Genomic DNA, 19,663 nt, shown 5'->3' with positions numbered 1-19,663 from the left:
GTTTGTACCCGTGTATAAGAATGTATCCCTGGGGTGGTGTCTTTGTCCGGCCACGGGGGCAGTGGAAAGTCCCGCCACTGAGCCGGGTCCTTGCCAAGAGGCATCTATTAGTAGTATGCCCGGTAGACTAAGTAATCTACGAGGAACTGCAATTGTGTCCGAGGTCGCAATAAACCTAGTCCGAGGTGACTTTGCATCTTACTAAGACGCTGTGGTTATTGGGGGTTCTCGTTGGGTTTGCTGTATCAGCTATCTGCGCAGAGCTGGGGCAGCACACAGAGGGAACACACGCACGCAGCCGAGTGATATCAACAGGAGAAAGCAGAAGCACCACACCGGTAGCATCTCACAACACCGGTAATACATTTTAACGTTTTGAGAAGGTCTCTTTCTATAAGTCTATAATATATAACTAAACTACTGTTGTATGTAAAGTACATAAGGTTTTTAAAATGTTTAAGAAGCGTCATTTAAAATTAAATTAAAATGCAGAGCCCCCCGGACCAGTGGCCAGGACCCGGGCAGTGTGAGTGCCACTGAAAATCAGCTTGCGTGCCGCCTTCGGCACGCGTGCCATAGGTTGCCTACCCCTGTTCTAGAAGATCCACTCTAGCTCAGCCAGAAGATATGGGCTTGATGTGGTTTTTTGGCTTGGGTTATGCAGGAGGTCAGACTAGATGATCCTAATAATCCTGGCCTTTAAATCTACGAACTCCTAGCTAGATGCATAGATCTTGCAGTTGCAGACAGAAGTAGAAAACCCTAAGATAGCTATAATTACCAAATATTTCTCTGTGTGGAAGCCATAGTCTAGGAGCCTTCCACAGGAATATTGTAGTCCCCATTTGGTTAAAATCTCAAAATTGGTAGCATCTCACTGACCTCAACTGCAAAATTGACTAATAAAGAGAGAAATGGTCTTTAATACTAAATAAACAGTACTGCACATTTGATAGATATTGGCAAAAGGAACTATGGTCGTGTGGTTAAAGCACTTGGTGGGGATTCAGGTGATCTAGGTTTGAGTCTCTACTCTGCCACAGACTACCTATATGACCTTGGACAAGCTGTTTAATCTCTTCATGCCCAACATGCGGCGGTAGCAGGAGAAGCTCTCCCGCCGACATAGCGCTGTCCACACCAGCGCTTAGGTTGGTGTAACTTGTGTCACTCGGGGAGGGGGGTGACTTATTCACATCCCTGAGCGACATAAGTTATACCGACATAAGCGGTAGTGTAGACCTAGCCAGACACCTGCCATCTTGATAAATATACTACCAAGAGGGATAAAGTAGGCAATTCAGTCGAAGCAGCTGGCAGAACTTTTGCACTTGTTTGGAAAGCAGAGTGTGATGTGGTTTTCAAACAGAGTAAACATGGAGCTTAAATTAGTGGCAGCCTACGGCTACTAAACACAACTCATGGGCCTTGAAAAAAGCGTGTGTGTCTGGAAGCAGGAGGACTGCTTGTGGTATAGGCAATTTATATTCATCAGCAGTAACCAAATGGGAACTGGTGTTGATGGGTTGTCACTTCCTTCCTCCCTCCCCATGACAGATGGTGGCTATAACACAGGGCGCTGTTCAGGCTCCAGCAAGTACCCAGAGAACCCCACAGAAGATGGAATATTTCACAGCTCAAAAGCTTCCTTGACAAATAGAACTGCATTGACTATACACGTGGAAATTATTAGGTATCCTGAATCCCAGGCTGCTAGAGTGGCACCCTGTACTGATGGTTCCAAGCCATGGGTCTGTTTGGCAGTATTGAAGTATCAGGCTTTTGAAATTAATACCCTAGACCCCCTCTCCTAGCCCCAGCGCTGCCCATCCTTACGCTGCTCAGGAGCTTAGGTTACTTCAAACCCTTGTCTTGCCAGCAATGGGACGGGGAGCAATAAAAACTCCCCCTGTGGATCAGTGTGATCACAACAGAATGGGAGGCTGAGGGCATTATTTGGTGTATATAAGTTCTTGGCCTGGAAAACTAAACTCTACAGTTGAGCAAAAAGGTTGGCAGCTATTGCTGGAATTCAGATAGGGGCACCTTGGTGGAGACGTGTAAATGTACATTACAGAACCCTGGCTGAGATGGCGTCTCTGACTGTCATTGTCCTAGGCACATTATCCCTGAAAGAGAGGTTTTCTCTGAATCTGCAATTTTTCTAGACTTCAGTGTTATTGAAATAAAACTGCTTCAAGGATATCTCCATTCTTTCCCATCTTATGGATTCTCATTTCATGTAAATTATTTGGCCACTTTTCATTTTAATTCTTTACTGTCATTCTCTGCAAAAGAGATCATTTGGTTTCTTCGCGGAAGGTGTTCAGTGATTACTCGGCTGACAGCTGCCCTTTGTCTAGAAAGCAGAACGCCTTTGCAGGATTTAGTTGTGCCTGCTTAATCACTATTTTTCTTATATCTTCTAAGTTTGCTTCATGGCTTTTCTCCTGAAGTTTTAGGGAACTTCCAGTATTGTGAATGGAATATTGTGTTGTGGTTAGAGCTGTGAACTAGAATTCAGGATTCATGGGTTCTTTCCCTTTCTCTGGGGGAGTGTACTCTAATGATTAAAACAGGGAACCAGAAATGAGGACTCCTGGGTTCTTTTTGGTGCTGTGGCAGGGAGAGTGGATGGTGGTAACAACAGGGTGCTCCTGGAGTCTGTTCACAGCTCTGCCACTGACTTACTGTGTGGCCAGGGGCAAGTTCCTTAATGTCTTTGTCCCTCAGTTTTCCAATCTTTGAAATGTGTATTACCTACCTTACAGAGATACTGGGAGGCTTGTAGGGCTTTTCTACATGGCACCAGCAGCGAACTAGGGGGATGTGATTTCGAGAGTATTCTAATCTATTGGATTGTAACTGCTCCGTGTAGACCCTGCTGGCGCGCTCTGAAAAAGTACCTAGTGTGCGGTAACATAGTCCTTTTGCACCTTGTATGCAAGCCCTTAGTTGTTTTGTTTTGTAAGTGATCACCATTATTATGGCCAGCGGAGATTGGGGCCCCCAAAGAAGTGGAGAAGGGTGTAGATGTGGCCTACAACCATACAATATTTATAAACCACTTTAAGATCTTTGCATGAAAGGTGTTACAAGAGTGTAGGTTAGTATAGTGGGAGTGTGGGTTTTACAGTTAAGGTTGCATAAAATTTTCCATTCTAACCTGTTCTTCGTTGCTTGTAACTTTCTGAGATCTTCGTCTTTTAGACTGGAAAATTTCAGTCTGCTCTGCCCGGAGTAGCTGACAGAACTGTCCTGTCAAAGTATAAAAGCTGAATATGGTGGGGGAGAGGGAACATTGGGGACTGTGAATGTTGATGGGGGGAGCTGTCCAGGAGACTGGATGTGGAGGAAAATGTGAGTTGAGTTAATAGGAGGGGCAGGAATGGAATTGTACCAGGCTATTAGAGACTTGATGGGTGAGTGGGGGGAATTCAGATGCCGCATAGGGTTTGAGCTAGAAGGGGCTATGGACAGAGGGCGAGAGAAGTGATCTCTACTATTGCAAACCACCTGTGGTTATTGTGCCAGATCTGAGAGTGAATTTGTCCATTTAAGTGTGAAGCAGAGGGGTTCTAGTTCTGCTTTAAACTTAAATCTCCACAATCCTAACTGAGGAGTCACTCCTACCATCTCCTTAATGCCCCCCACCACCACGTTCTGTGCGTCCGCCATGAAACTTTGCTATTGGCATGTCATTTCATCATCATGTTGTGAAAAGGATTAGCTTGACCAACGGAGCCTGCTCCCAGTCATCACAAAATATTGAACATGAGTTCTGTTACGGGTAGCAAGCATTGTTCCCTTTCCAAGGCACTCGAGCCAGCCAGAGCATATGTTAGCCTGCAGCTTGTTCATAGTGCATTCAGTGTAGCACGTAGCTATATGCTGAATGAGAGGCTCATTAATGGCGTCTCCATTTTCTTCTCTTTATTAATTTGTCTCCCCGTTTCTCAGAGGCAGAGCTTCTCCTGCATTTTTACATCTGCTTTTGTTTGCGTTTCTTTAGTAAGCTTGGGCATCGTCCACCAGGTACAGGGTTGTGGATCATCTAGCCCGTACAGGAGTACGACATCAGGCTGTCACCTTACGATTTTAGTACATGACCGTTTCTCTCTCTCTCTCTCTCTCTCTCTCCATAGGGTTTGTTTTATGTATTGTAGATTTCTGGCAAGTATCTGTAAATGAAATAGAGTTTTCACAGGAAACCTAATACAGCTGTGTGGGGCAGATTTACAGAATTAAGCTTTGGGCTAGATTCCCAAGGGAGATTTAGGTACTTAACTGCCCCTTTAGGAACTAACGTCCAACATTTTGGCATCACTGGCATGCACAAACCACCCCCATTCAGCTGTCGCCTAACCCTGGAGGCATCTAAAGTCCCGTAGGCACCTAAATTTCTGCAGATGTACGTGCACACTGCCAACTAATTCCTGACACTGCCGAACAACTTGGCGCCTAGCTCATGCCTAAGCCCTGGTGGGTTTCTCAAAGTAGGCATTCCCCCACCTGTCTCACCTGATCCTGTAGGCATGCTCTGAGCATGCCCAATCCACGAGGAACAGGAAAGAGGATGGTGATAACATTGTCTCCCTTACACCCAATAGCCCAGTGGTTAGAGCACTCATCTGGGATGTGCGAGACCAAGGTTCAAATCCCCAATCCGTGTTGGAGCAGAGCCTTACGTAGACATTGGGCCGGAGAGAGTGACTATAGCCTAGTGGTTAGTGCATAGATTGCAGTCCCTTATACACCTCTACCCCGATATAACACTGTCCTCGGGAGCCAAAAAATCTTACCGTGTTATAGGGGAAACCGCGTTATATCGAACTTGCTTTGATCCGCCGGAGCGCGCAGCCCCACCCCCCCGGAGCACTGCTTTACCGCGTTATATCCGAATTCGTGTTATATCGGGGTAGAGGTGTACTTCAACAGGAAAGATTGAGAGAGCCCCACCCCGCAGTAGCCTATACCCCACTGGTTAGTATACTCACCAGTGAGGTGGGGGACCTGGTTCAAGGCCCTGCACCACATCAGGCAGAGTTGGGATTTGAACCTGGGTTTCCCACTTCTCAGATGAGTGCTCTACCCACTGGGCTATTTGATATCCGTGATGCAGTGGAAGAACCATCACAATTTTTCATAAGAAAGGGCTGGCTTAGGTGCCTCTGCTCAGGATTCTCCCTCTCCAGTCAGGCTCCTAACTCCTTTTGGGGTGTGGGACTTCGGCAGCTTCCCGCTCAGTGTCTTGGCTTCTGTGAATCCCTTGCCTAGGCGCCTACCTCTTTCCATGCGTTGCACAGGGACCCTGGGTGCCTAACTCACAGTTGTGAATTCCTCTAGGCAGCAGGGTGCCTAAAAGTTAGGAGTTGCAACTCCCAGCGTCTACGGCGATGTCTGCACTGTGCACCTTACAACGGCGCAGCTGGGCCATTGTAGGGTAAGCGGTGTAGCCACTCTTTGTCACCAGGAGAGAGCTCTCCCGGCAACACAATAAGACACCCCACCCCCCCCCAGCAAGGGGCAGTAGCTTCGTCGACAGGAGAATGGCTCCTGCCAACGAAGCGCTATCCACACCAGCGCTTTTTGTCGTTAAAACTTTTGTCATTCAAGGGGGTGTTTTTCCACCCCAATTACTAAGCCTAGCTAGTTTAAAGCTTTAATAAGAGAATTTTAGGACACTATATCACCAACTTAATCAAGCATAAGTAAAACAGATAGAGCAGGATAGAGTAACAATCAGTCCTGGGGTATGGGTAGGCTGTTTTTGTCATCATCAGGTCCATGCTGGTCTATCTCATGGGGTCCTGCTTGGCTCCTCCTCCTCCAGCCCCCTTTGTTGTACACACGTCCTTTATACCTAGTCTCGTAATATCAAGCAGACACACATGATTAAAACTACCTTATTTATAACCATTCGAGTCTCAATATATTTAATACACATATAATAACTAACCCCAAATCCTTCTAACTCATCCATTTTTATTTATCCTGCTAAAACTCTGATTGGTACCTCCTTATCTATCTTTTATAACGAGCTGTCTTTTTATTGCTTTCACCCATTCCATTATTTCTTAAAACAGTTGTCTTTTTCATACTTGTCTGCATCATGTGGCCTTGGTTGGCTAGTCCTGTCCAGTCAGTATCCATCCTCCCTAGTCTGTCTTACTAAGGAGAGCTGCATCTGGCTAATAAATCACACATTTGTCAGGTGTGCTTGGCCCTGTTATCTACACCGACCAAAAATCGACTGTAGGTAAGACACAAACCTATAGCCTTTGAAGTTGTTTTACCAGTGTTTTGAGAGCTGTGTCAGCAAGATACTTACAGGAAGCAACAAATTCCTTGACATTTTCTTATTACTATTGAATATATAATATCTACTTCTCTGACATTATTAAATATACATTTGTCTAACACAGTTCATTATACATTTCTTGACGCTTTGTTTCCTTGTTATTCCCCTTTCCAAGAAAGTCCTGTACAAAACACAATCCCTGCAGACAGGAATTTGTAAGGGATGAGAGTTCGGTGCTGAATAGTCCATGGTACTGTATAGCCAAGGGATGGTATGTTTCAGAGAATGAAAATGACATTGATTCCAGGCTTGGGAACGTTGCCAAATCAAAGAAAGCCCTGCAGCCTTTGCTGATGCTTCTAGGAGTGTCCCTGCTGCTGCCTGCGTAGAATTTTGAGAGGTGCTGCGCACCAGCAATTCCCATTGAAATCAATGGGCCCAAGTCTGCTTCCTTTGAAGTCAGTGGCCAAACTTCCCCTGGCTTAAGACAGAATGGCATCAGGCATAGTATGGATTGTAGATACGCGTCGTTTCTCAGGATTTAGGCCCGGCTCCTCCAAGGGAGTTCAGAGTTGCAACATTCAGCATTGCAGTGGGATCTACAAAGCTGAGCTAGGCTCCCTGGACCATGACTGGAGAGAGATGGGTGCTTTAAGAATGGGATCTACAAAAGCCAGCACATTAGGTGGCTCCCCGCCTAAGCTAGCTGCATGCAGACAAGATGGGTGTGTCAAAGCCCCGCCCCTCTCACGAAGTTCGGGGCCTAAATCCAGGCTGCAGAGAGGTCCCTATCTCTGCTTGCAAGCCACAGCCTGGAGCCCCTCTCCTGCAGCCAGATGACTTCGGTGCCTAAGCAGTTTCTTGTGAGAATGAGCTAGGCAGGCACCTAACTCAACCCCAAATGGGAGGCAGCGGCAGTGATGCCTCCCATATCACTTTTAGCCCAGTGGTTAAAGAACTCCCTTGGGATGTAGGAGACCTGGGTTTAATTTCCCCTTCTGGGGAGAAGGGGTTCAAACCCTACCTCTGAATAAAGCGCCCTAACCACTGGGCTATTCTGATGTGGGGCGCTCTGTGTCTCCTGTTGGAACTGTTTCACTTTGGATAAATACCTAAATAGACATCGGGGCAGAGAGAGAGAGAGAGAGAGAATGTCACTGTATTCTAGTGGTTAGAAGCACTCTCCTGGGAATGAGGAGACCGGAGTCTGGTCCCCCTGCTCCAGTGACTCTGATTTATCCCAAGTAGAACAACTTCAACAGGGGAGATTGAGGGAGAGCCACATGAGCAGATCCCATAGCCCAGTGATTAGGGCACTCACCTCAGAGGTGGGAGACCCCTGTTCAAATCCTTTTCTCTACAGCAGGCAGGGGAGGCATTGAACGTGGGTGTCCCACATTGCAGATGAGTGCACTGGGGTAAGCGTTATGATGGGGCCACCACTGCTGCCTCCTCCTCTGGCCAGATTTTGAATGGAACCCAGTCTGAAGGGCATGCTCAGAGCTCACCTACCAGATCAGGTCCCGCAGGCAAGAGAGGTGGGCAAAGCCTGTCTTCCCATGCTTTGTGGGTCACGCTGGGGTTAGGCAGGAAATAGGCATTCGTACACCTAGAGCAGCAGTTACTGAACTTTCTGCCTGCATGACCCCGTTTTCAGCCTCCCGCGAGCCCAGACAGCATGGAGGATGCCATTACCAAATGTCATCCTCTGCACAGCCTGGCCTTGCATGCACGATGCCTGCAAGGTCACTCTGTGTGGAGCAAAATGGCATCTGCACACTTGTGATTGCCACAACCCCATCTGCTGATGCCACAACTCGACTTGAGGTCATGCCCCCTAGTTGGGGAACTGCTGGCCTAGAGTCGAGGCAGCAGTGCATATCTCTGGATGCAGAAACATAGCCGCCTAGGAGACTCGCAGCAAAAATTTAGGCACCGAGTGAGGTTTAGCTGCCTACAGGATTAGGTGGCCACCAAGCAGGAGTTCTGTGAATCTCGGTGGAGCCTAAAACTAGGAGTTGTGTCCCTGTGTTTGGGATTTAGGTGCCTATGTAGATCTGGGTCTTAGTCTGTAACAGAAACTCTCCACAAGAAACCTAGACGAGGAAGGGTGTGTGTGAGAGAGAGGGTATTTCGTTCCCAAATCACTAATTTCTATATTCTGCCCCTCACTTAAAAATGTAATTTCAATGGTTGCAGTTGCTCTCTAAGCAAGCAAATCAAATGGATGCACATTAACAGTGCTTCTTGCTGTGCTAATGAGCAATTTCTCTTAATCAATGAATAGCAACCCACAAGCAGGATTCCGACTGTACATATAGCTGTAACTACAAATTACAGGGCGAATAGCAGGATGGAATGCAAGAAAAGAAAATTCAGGCTGGACATTTACGAAAATGTACTTACAATAAGGTTGATTTAACTGTGGAATAATCTCCAAAGCGAAATAGTGGGAGTGCTGTTAACTGCAGTTATTCAAAGGTAGCTTGGAAACAAAATATTACAGGGAACAAAATCATGCTTTTAACAAGATAACCTAAATTGGTTTCGTCCATTTATTTATGTGTTACATCTTTTAGCTGAAAAATAAGGATATATCAACTATATGAAGTTATGCTGGGAGTAGATGCACACAGAGATGGGGTGGCGGGGTGCACGCATGCATGTCTCATTAATGAGTCCACTGCTACATGGTCTCTTGGTAAAAATAAAAAGCAAAATTTGTTCCCTTAAATACACAGTAACAATTGTAAGAGTCCATTACCAAGTTGACTGGGGAACTTTTGTAATTCTGACCTTTACTTTTGTAAAATAACCCCTACAAATATATTCCTAGGAGGCAAACTGAAGAGAAATGAAGTGATCCCTGCATATAGGGTCTGAATCGGCACCATTGACTTTGAGTTTGATTGGGCTCAGAGGTTTTAAATCAATTTGTTTGAGTTTAAGGCTAAGGAAAATATTTCTAATAGTAAAATTATAATTTTTATAGCAAACTATAGGTATAGTAAAATGATAATTATCAAAAGCTATAGCACTAAAATGTTACATTAAAATAGTCTCTTATTATCCCATAGTAAGTTTACAATTATTAAATAAAAAATACAATTTTAAAAGTGCACTCTAGAGTTAATCCATAGTTCTTAGATTATTACTATATAGTTCTGCACTCACAGACCCCTTGTAAGAAAACCACTACGTTATCCCACAGTAATGACTCAAAACAGCTGTAGTTATGTGTTTCCTTGTAAAATGTGAAGATTTTGGTGGTCAGTGTGGAGGTAGGCATGTAGTGAATGAGAAAATGGGAGATGCTTACTGAACCCCGAGAATCAACATAAATGTTGAACATTATGCACTGAATGAGACGGGTCATGCGGAAAAAATAGTATGTTATCGTGTAATGGGGATGGATCACTTGATTACCTGTTCTGCTCATTCTCTCTGGGGTACCTGGCATTGGCCACTGTCGAAAGACAGGACACTGGGCTAGATGGACCTTTGATCTGACCCAATACGGCCATTCTTAATTAAAGAAGCAGAGGTGCCTTAGTACTAACTGTGGGGTTTCCTACCATGAGTGTTTCACTTTGCAATAGTATCTTTGGTATTTGCAGCATTTTCTATTTCCTTATACCTACTCACTTGCTATAGGGAATGGTGCAAGTGCGGCGGTGATATTTGGTTATCTAAGGCAATTGAGAAGGTTTTAAAGGGGAACTGTGTGTTCACATGTAATACATAGACATGCACATACTGTTTAACATAAAACTTAATATGTCTATATTGTCCCTTTAAGACCAGTGCATTTACTAGCCATTGACACCTTTTAGTGAAGCTGTTTTGGTGCATCCATGCTTTGATTTCTGAAAAACCTTTTTTTTCTGCAGTTACTTCAATGAGAATCAATATCCTGATGAGGCAAAGAGAGAAGAAATTGCAAATGCCTGTAATGCAGTTATACAAAAGCCAGGTAAGGACCTGATCGCACTGTTCTTTTCAAAGGAGTCTGCAATTAAATTTCAACATCTCCTGCTAAATTCAGCAAATCTCATTTTATGGCTGTTACTAACAATTTAGTGCTCTCAACCAGTAGTAAGTTTTTCCTAGAGCACTATATGGCTCGTGTCATTCAAGCTGTCGTACTTGGATGAACATGAGGGCTAATGTAGTCTTCAGACCCAAACACGTATGTCTGAAAGATACATTTCTACTAATTAAAATAGTAGAGAGCTAGAGGTGAAGTTGAGCATCAAAACATTTCATATATACAGGGTCATGTAGGGTATCCATAGGAAAGGGAATACATTTCAGAGATTTGCATTCTTTAAAGCCAATTATTTTTAGTTACTTTTACAAATATGTGCACTTCTTATCTGAGGATCTCAAAGCCCTCTACAATAGGGTGACCAGATGAGAGGAAGAAAATATTGGGACACATGGGGCGGGGGGACCCACCGGTGGAGCAAAAAAAAGAAAACGGATTGCGAAATATCGGGACAAGTTGTGTCCCGACCAATCATTGGTCGGGACACGGGACAAGCGGGATTTTATCGGGACGTCTGGTCACCCTACTCTACAAAAGTGGGTATGTGGCATTATTGTTATTACTGATCTCATTTTAAGGATGGAGAAATGTAGCCACAGAGAGGTTGTGAATTGCCTACGATCACATGGTGTATCCTTGGCAAAGTAGGGAGCCCTGGTCTCCTGACGTCCAAGCTTCTCTGTAGCTTCTAGACATGAGTCTTCCTTGTAGGTTGTGTGTGTTAAATTAGGGGACCTCATTTCCCCTCCCCCCCCCCCCCCAGCAGTTCTTCCTGCTCCTGTGAGGGTAGATGAGAAATCCTACCTGGGAATGGAGTGTGGGCATCTGGTGTAATAATGCCAAGTTTGAAGCAGTGAGCCCACCTGCCTTTGCTTAGTTGAAATAGTAGAACATACCCAAACCTTGCAGAGAACATGTTCTGCAACTTTTGTTTACAGGAATTAAAAGTAATGTAATAAACCCAAAGGTGAAATAAAGAAAAGATAGGACAAGACGTCCTAACATATGTGACAATTTTAGCATTATTGACTATAACTTAGCAGGGAGGCAGTCTAGTCTAGTGGACAGAGCACTAGACTGGGGTTCTATTCCCAGCTCTGTCGACCTGCTGGGTGACCCTGGGTAAGTCATTTCCCTGCTCTGTGCCTCAGTTTCCCCATCTGTAAAATTGAGATAATGATAGCAACCCCTTTCTAAAGCACTTTGAGATCAGCTGATGAAAAGTGCTATATAAGTTGTTGTTATTACTACTACTAGATCTTCTCTCTGCCATCCCCATATCTCACCTCTTATTAATGTTTACTAGCTTTTCTATGACACTCACTACCTGTGCACCTCCGACGCAGTAACCAAATTAGCTTCACATTATCCCTATGTATTATTCCCGTTTTACTATGGAGAATTGGGGCACGGAGAAGTGAAGTGACTTGCCCAAGGTCACACACAAATTCTGTGGCAGAGCTGTGAATTGAATCCTGGTCTCCTGAATCGGAAGAGCAGCTTTGCTCTCTATCACAGTTTAGGCCTGAGCTGGCTGTAGTTTCAAAGAAAAGCCCTGCGTTTCATTTGTGAACGGTTCTTATGTAGTTCCACTCTCTAACGCTGTCTGCTCTAAATTTCAAGGGTTTATCACATGGCAGGGATCTGCTGATCTTATATGTATGTACAAAGTGCTATCCATACCTGTGAAACCCTGTAAACAACTGTGCTTTCTACTGTATATTTTCACAGGCAAAAAGTTGTCAGATTTGGAGCGAGTTACCTCCCTTAAAGTGTACAACTGGTTTGCCAACAGAAGAAAGGAAATCAAGAGAAGAGCCAATATCGGTAATGTATCAGAGAACCTGCTTTCAGACAACCTGAAGGGCTTAAGTAGATAGGCCGGCTCAAGGGAGCTGGAGAGTATAAGATTGAATTCTATTAATGCAAATGGCTAGAAACTCCAAGCATTTTTAATAGTCAGTGGAAGCACTTTTTAAAATAAATCTTTCACCCTCTCAACGTTTCTAAACTATCATCGGGGACTCAGTTTACAAATGTCAGTCGTAGGACAGGAAAAATGATTCAGTGATCGGATGTCACTAGAGGACCTAATTTCTGTTTTAAGTCTGAATCTGATCGATATAGAAGGATTCATATTTCCCTAACACCAAATTATTGGTCCAGTCCCATTGAATGTCCCAAATGAAACAAGAGAAGCAGTGATTTCTGCACTGGGGATAGGGGAAATTCAAAATGTACTGAGTTTAAAACCTTTAAAGTGCAGTTCTACTCTGAAAAGTGCCAGGGGGAAAAGGGAAGTGATTTTTAAAAAAGGGGTCTGTAAGTTTCTTGCCTCAGTAATGTCTAACTCAAATGTACTCATTTTACAAGTCAAAATGGTGGTGTTTTTCTTACTGCCAACCCTGTAAGATTCCACTGAGATCTGAAAGTCAAGATGGGTTCTTTACATCTCAAATACCATCACCAGTACCAAGGATTCTGCAGGCCAAATTCTTCCTTCAGTTACCCCTGTGCCACCTTATTGCCGTCAGTGGGTTTGCAGAGCCATTACTGATTGGAACATAGTAAACAATTCTGTTGACAGTGCGCAAGCTGAAACGGGATACAGCTCACAAACTTAGCTGTGTTGGTTCTGCAGACTAGACAAGGTTTCGAGCTTCAGACCTGAAGAAGAGCTCTGTGTAGCTTGAAACCTTGTCTCCCTCACCAACAGAAGTTGGTCCAATAAAAGATGTTACCTCGCTCACCTTGTCTCTCTCGTATCCTGGGACCGACACGGCTACAGACACACTGCATACACAAGGGAGACCCCGTCCATTGTAGACTAGATGGGGAAGAAGGAAGGTTTGACTATTAGACATTAAGAATGGAAACAATTTGGGGGGGGCAACAGAAGTGAACACTTAACACCCACCCAAATTGTGGATAGTTGAGAGGCGGTCAAGAGTTGACCTTGCTAGTCCACTTTCTTTAAATGCCTAAAATATGGATGGTCTTTAATTCCGGTAATGCATCAGATAATTTAGGGATCCATTTGCTTTTTTCGAAGAAGCAGCAATCCTGGAGAGCCATGGCATAGATGTACAGAGTCCAGGAGGCCATTCCAATAGCGATGACGTCGATGGGAATGACTATTCAGAGCAGGTAAGAATCTGAGCTGAGCTGCGTGGTCCCAGATGGGAGACCCTGCATGTGACACTTCAGCGTCATGGGGCCTTGTACCTCTCATGAGTCAGACGTCCTTCTTTTTTTTTTCTTTCATGTAATTTTAATGGGGAAAGTGGAAGAGCACAGCTCCCCTATTGAATGTGTGAGAAACCACTATTCACCCACTTGGATTTATTGTCATACAACAGGACACTTGGCAAGTACGCAATGGGGAGGAGGAGGGAAGATGTTCAGAGGGAGGCAGAGAAGCAGAGAAGGTAGAAGAAGACAGGAGGATCTGCTCCAAACAAGCAAGTGACACCATTCACACAACACACAATGTTTGAAAAATGCTAGGACAGTGTTAACTCAAGCTACGCACCATGCTTAATTCAAGCTCTTCTTATCTCTGGCACTGGTACAGTGGTTAACCTTCAAGAAAGGATGTACAGATCTTTAACCATTTCTGCAGTGTGTTGGGCACAAACATGCTTCCCTGTGACAACAGGCACCCATGTTCTTATCCCACCTCCCCTTCTCCATCTTCCCCTGCAGAGTCAGTGGTGACTAAGTCCATTTTGGATAGATTCACTTGACATCATTGGCCTTGCTGAACAGTTCACTTAGATGGTTCTGCTTCCTTTGCTCCTTGTGTTCATGCTGCTACACCCAGGTGTCTGGGTTTTGTTGGGGTTTTCTTAATAGGCCATCCCTGGAAGGAAGTAGGAGATCTCATCACCTGGTTACTGGGAGCCCAGTATCCTGGAGTAGCTACCCCAGTAGGCTCAGCCCAAGTCCAGTGGGACATTGATTGGGTGAGAGGTGCTGGTATGCCTGCTCTGTTTCCACCATCCTTGGAGCTGCTGCTGTTTCTTTGGTGGAGGACAAAGATCCTTGTATAGACCATCTCTGGAAGTAGTTGGTGGAGCTCTGCTCCGTATGGCTGTGCAAGGTCAGAATCTCCTAAATAATTGGTGTGATATATTTTGAAACTGCAGCCAAGCACATTTAATTGCATGCCTGTCAGATAGAGGAATTGATGGCTTAGCAGATGCGTTGTTTAGAATTCCAAACCATTTCTTTCTTTCTGTATTTTTGTATTATCCAACATATTTTTGGAAAGAGAAATAATTTGCTTAATTGCATCAAAATTCTCTGTTCAGAGTCCTTAGATGTTGCAGTTCTCAATGATCTAGCCCGGACTCCACTGTAAAGGATAATTAGGCATTAAAAGTTAAATGGTCATCAGCACAGCTTTCCACAGTAATGCATTTAACACCCATTCAGCCGTTAAAACCATAACATCTGCGTTTCAGAGTATCATTCAGACTCCAGAAAACTTGAAAACATAAAGTTTATCCAATTACCATTAAAGTTAATAACATAAAGTTAATACAACTTCAGAGGGATTTTGGTTTTTTTACACTTTCTCATAGTTCACTTAATTGACTTTTAGGGTCAGGTATTCAAAAATTCTGATGTGCATGCGGGGTTTTGAACATCTGGCCCAAAATTCATGGCAAATTAAGAGATTCTGTTAAACAGCCTCAGGAGTTTACTGAAAACTGGCATTTCTGTCCCACCAGCAATCACCACCTGCCATCTTGATTTAGAAATGATATTGTTGCAAATTCATCATCATGGGCCTGATGTAATAATGACAAAAATACTTAGCATTTTTGCTCTATAAAATGCTGTAAAAATATTAACTAATTCTCCCAAGACCTCTGTAAGGTAAGTAAGTATTTTTACCCCCAGTTCAGAAAGGGGGAAGCTGACGCTTGCTTTGCCCAAGATCCCAGAAAGAGTTGGTTTTTAGATTTAGGATTAGAACTTGGTTGGGTTTAGTGGGCGGGTACGGGGTGGTGTTAGTGGTCATTGATGTACAGGAGCTCAGAATAGATGATTTGGTGTTCCCTTCTGGCCTTAAACTCTATGACTATGACTTATTCCTAGGACCCTACCAAATTCGTGGCCATGAAAAACACGTCACAGACCATGAAATCTGGTTTTTTGTGTGCTTTTACCTTATACTATACAGATTTCACAGGGGAGACCAGCGTTTCTCAAATTGGGGGTTCTGACCCAAAGGGAAGTTGCAGGGGGGTTGCAAGATTATTTTAGGGGGGGTCATGGTATTGTTATCCTTACTTCTGCTCTTCCTTCAGAGCTGGGTGGCCAGAGAGTGGCGGCTGTTGGCCGGGCGCCCAGCTCTGAAAGTGGCACCCTGCCAGCAGCAGCACAGAAGTAAGGGTGGCAATACCATACCAGGCCATCCTTACTTCTGCACTGCTGCTGGTGGCGGCTCTGCCTTCAGAGCTGGGCTCTTGGCCCGCAGCCACCGCTCTCCAGCTGCCCAGCTCTGAAGGCAATGCCGCCAGCAGCAGCAGCGCAGAAGTAAGGGAAGCAGTACCGCAACCCCTCCTACAATAACCTTGCGATCCCCCCCGAACTCCTTTTTGAGTCAGGACCCTTACAATTACACCACCATGAAATTTATGATTTAAATAGCTGAAATCATGAAATTTATGATTTTTAAAATCATATGACCATGAAATTGACCAAAATGGACCGTGAATTTGATAGGACCCTACTTATCCCTATGTAAGCGATGGCTGCTCGGTATGGCACTCTGTCCCCCTCTAGTGGTGGCTAGGCCAGCTAGAGATTGATGAGCCTGCTACAACCTTGGCTATCTGAAAAGTGTTTTTTAGCTCAGGCAGTAGAGGCTTATGCATTAAGATCAACGTGTCCCAGGTTTGATCCCCACTGAAACAAGCCACCAAAGGCTGTCAGAGTTACACCTATATTCAGACCATGCCCCCACCCTGATGTAGGCTCAGAAAACTGCACACTTCAGTGTGTATGAGGAATGAAGTCCTTCTCATTCATTGATCTTAAAACATTTCAGTGCTGAGAAAAATCTTCATTGCAGAACTATAGCAGCGAAGTTTCCCCATATTCTTCGTACTTCACAGCAGCCACACATCCTGAACAATTAAACTGTTGTCCTGTTAAAATTCAGAGGCTTCTTTTTAGTGTTTAGAAAAAAGACACATAGGAAAATATGATGACAGCCTCCAGATCTGTTGGAGGTTGCAGTGCAGGCAGCAGTATACCCCACAGTTTTTCACTATTTAATTAAATGAGATGTAGCATGTAGCAGGATGGCTGGCTAGACAGTGTGATCTGCTGTGGCAGTTCCTGCATGAGGTCATTTCACCACCTTTTTTATCTGTCTGGGACATTTTCAGCAGTTGGTTTAGTGCTGAATTGTCTATAGGTGTATCCCTATATAAAATAGAACATATGTATCTCTGTGTCACTTCTATTTCACACAAAATCACTCTTACCTTATCATTTAATATATTCCGCACTACGCTCGCGATTGGCCAGTTTTTAGCTATTGAAAATAAACGTGAATCTCCACGCCCGGCCCTGCCCATTTCCATGAACCTGTGTTTGCCCAGTGAATGACATTTTCTTTAAAGGGAATCCGTGTTTCTTTTCAACCCTACCCAGTTAGCAAAAGTGTAATTTGCGGCCCTTAGTTCACTTTAAAAACTCTTTCACTCAGACTGAATGCTCACTAATTAACAACGCTTCATCTTTTTCCTTTCTGCATACACAGGATGACAGCACTAGCCATAGTGACCACCAAGATCCCATTTCATTAGCCGTGGAAATGGCAGCAGTAAACCACACCATCTTGGCATTGGCCCGGCAAGGAACCAACGAAATCAAGACAGAGGCCCTAGACGACGACTGATACAAAGAAGGGGGAGGGTCAAAACAAGAAGTAACTTAGTTTTAGACGTAGCACCTTAGCAGACTTTCCTCGGTCCTTAATATGTGTTCTTCTTACAGTATAACTTTGCAGTTTCTTGTACGTCAGTTAGCTGTTAGGGTCTTGTTCTGTGAAGATGGCATGGTGCCCTCAGCCTTTGCATATACTCTCTCAGTATTAATTCCCAGTAAATAATCAGTCAACCAACCAACCTCCCTCTCCCAGCCCCAGTGGCTCGAAAATCTTGCTGCTTTGTCTTAGCATTCCAAGAAAGTGCTTCCAGGTATTTTAGAGAGTCCTCAGTTCCAAGTCTTAGGCTACATTTAAAATCTTGGATACCCTTAGACATCATGTAAAACTAGTCTGTACGCTTTTCCTCCTCCAAGACTGAAAGGATGGAAGCTGAGGTAAAGGCACAGGGTCGATGGACACCATATTGGGAGTATCAACAGAGAGTAAAAAGAACACTAGAAACCCCACTTCAGCCTGGGAATAAGTGATTTCCAGCTGCAATAAGCCGTGCCTCACTGGTCACACAGTGACTTGATCTATTTCTTTTGGGTACTGCGCTGAGAATGTCCATGGGAAACATATTCACACATTTCGGTTGATGTCACATTCAACACAGACATTCTCTGCTCTCACAAGCTGCATGGCTTAGTGGATAAAATACTGCCTTCTGCCTCTGGGACCATGATAGAAGCCCAGCCTGGGATCACATGAAAAATGAGCTGAATGTCTAATGGACGGCAGTCCACTTCTCAAAACCACTATTCATTATTTGGCAGGCCTAGCAGTGCCTGCTCCGAAGAGGTCGAGACTCGATCGATCTATCATAGAAGTTGCGTTACCTTTTGTTCTTCCTCTCACCTTTTCCCCCCTCCAGCCCCTCTCAAAAGCAATGTTTTCAAAAAAGGGATTAAGATAATAAATGGGTGAGTTTGTACAAGTCTGTGTAACTACTGCCTGCAATCCTAACAGGCCTGAAAGGTTATTGGAGGACTTTGGTATCTAGTTTCTGCTAGTTATCAACATGGCATAAATATTCACCCAAATATGAACACTTCTTAAAAGGCAGGAAGATCTCCTCCTTGAGATATAGTGTGTAATGCTTTTGTGTTCTCTTTACTCTGTCCTTGTTATGGTGTGAGAAAGCTATACTGCTACAGACAATTTAATTAATAATGGGAAGCCATATTGATAATGGATGTGGTAATATTTGTAAAGCAAACCTACTTTAAGTAGCAGAAACTAACGGAATTGTTTTTCCTTGATCATATGTAGCACTTTTGTTACTTTTTTCTTAAAGATATTTATATTTGATAAATCTTTTTTTTATCATTTGAGAATTCAAAATACCAAACGACAAACTTGCATTACAGAGTCACCCTGTGATCACCTTGTCATCTAGTATCTAAATGATGAACTGTGTATGCATCTAAGAAAATTACATCTGCTGGCATTGTGTGGAAGTGATCTCTGGCATCCTGATAAAAGTGATATGTCACTGCCGGTAAGAGGAAACTGTTCACTGGAAGCAGCATAGGATGCGTTAGAGACGGGCTAGGCTGCATTATATCTTTGAAAAAATTAATGCATTTACATAGCATTTCCACTACATTCCATGTTATCCTCCCTGCTGTACGGAAATAGTTTCAGAGGGAAGATGGCTTAGTTTTGAAGCATGGCTTTCCTTTGTCTTTTGTTCATTTTTAAAGGTGAAGGGACGTTACTATGACTTGTTTTGTTTTTATTCCTTCCCCTCTCCTCCTCCCCCAGCTTTGCAAGATGTTTGCAACTTGAAACCATCAGATATAATTGCAAGCACTTAGAAAAAGAAAGAGAGAAAAAAAGATGAAATTGTGGCACATCAGCAGGTTTTTAGCCAGCCTTAAACCCCCTTAAGGTAAAGACTAACTAGATCATCTTTATGTCTGCTAATCCGGTGAAAGCTGTTTAGGTAGATGTGGGAGATTCTGTGCTTACAGAGGGCACAGAGTTGGCACCTCTTTGTCCCTGTGACTTTGAAGATATATAGGCAGGGCTTGGCCCTGTCGTTCATTTATGGATTTCATTGGAAAATGTATGTGCTTTCTTTAGCAGTAGATCACTGAAGCAGAATGGAGCTGTCTTTTTCTGTTTTATTGTATTTCTTGAGTAGGCAAATTCATGAATAGCGTCAGGATAGACTCAGGAAAGAACAAAATTGGTTCAGTCACATTGCAGTGTTCTTTCTTTGTGTGTGTGAGTGTGTGTGTGTGACTCTTTCGGTACTAGCGAGCAAAGGGCGGGGGGGAGGGAGGGAATGTTTTTGCACCGCAGGATGATCCAGCAAACTGTAGCTTCAGTGGAATTTTACCTACTTATTCATACTACA

General features: G+C 44.0%; 1 protein-coding gene across 1 annotated transcript; it reads left to right on the top strand.

The window, feature by feature from the left end:
• The first annotated feature begins 5,396 nt into the window (after positions 1–5,396).
• On the top strand, positions 5,397–19,501 carry LOC112104595 (homeobox-containing protein 1-like). The gene is made up of 5 exons (XM_024197002.3): positions 5,397–5,443; positions 10,192–10,274; positions 12,081–12,176; positions 13,402–13,496; positions 17,131–19,501. The coding sequence occupies exons 1-5, from the start codon at positions 5,397–5,399 to the stop codon at positions 17,266–17,268; spliced, it is 459 nt and encodes a 152-aa protein (XP_024052770.1). The 3' UTR covers positions 17,269–19,501.
• Positions 19,502–19,663: the final 162 nt, after the last annotated feature.

The sequence above is a fragment of the Terrapene carolina genome, unplaced genomic scaffold (assembly GCF_002925995.2).
Source record: "Terrapene carolina triunguis isolate 2854851 unplaced genomic scaffold, T_m_triunguis-2.0 Scaffold30757, whole genome shotgun sequence".
In the NCBI taxonomy this organism is placed as follows: Eukaryota; Metazoa; Chordata; order Testudines; family Emydidae; genus Terrapene; species Terrapene triunguis.
This window is presented reverse-complemented; position numbering and strand designations above follow the sequence as displayed.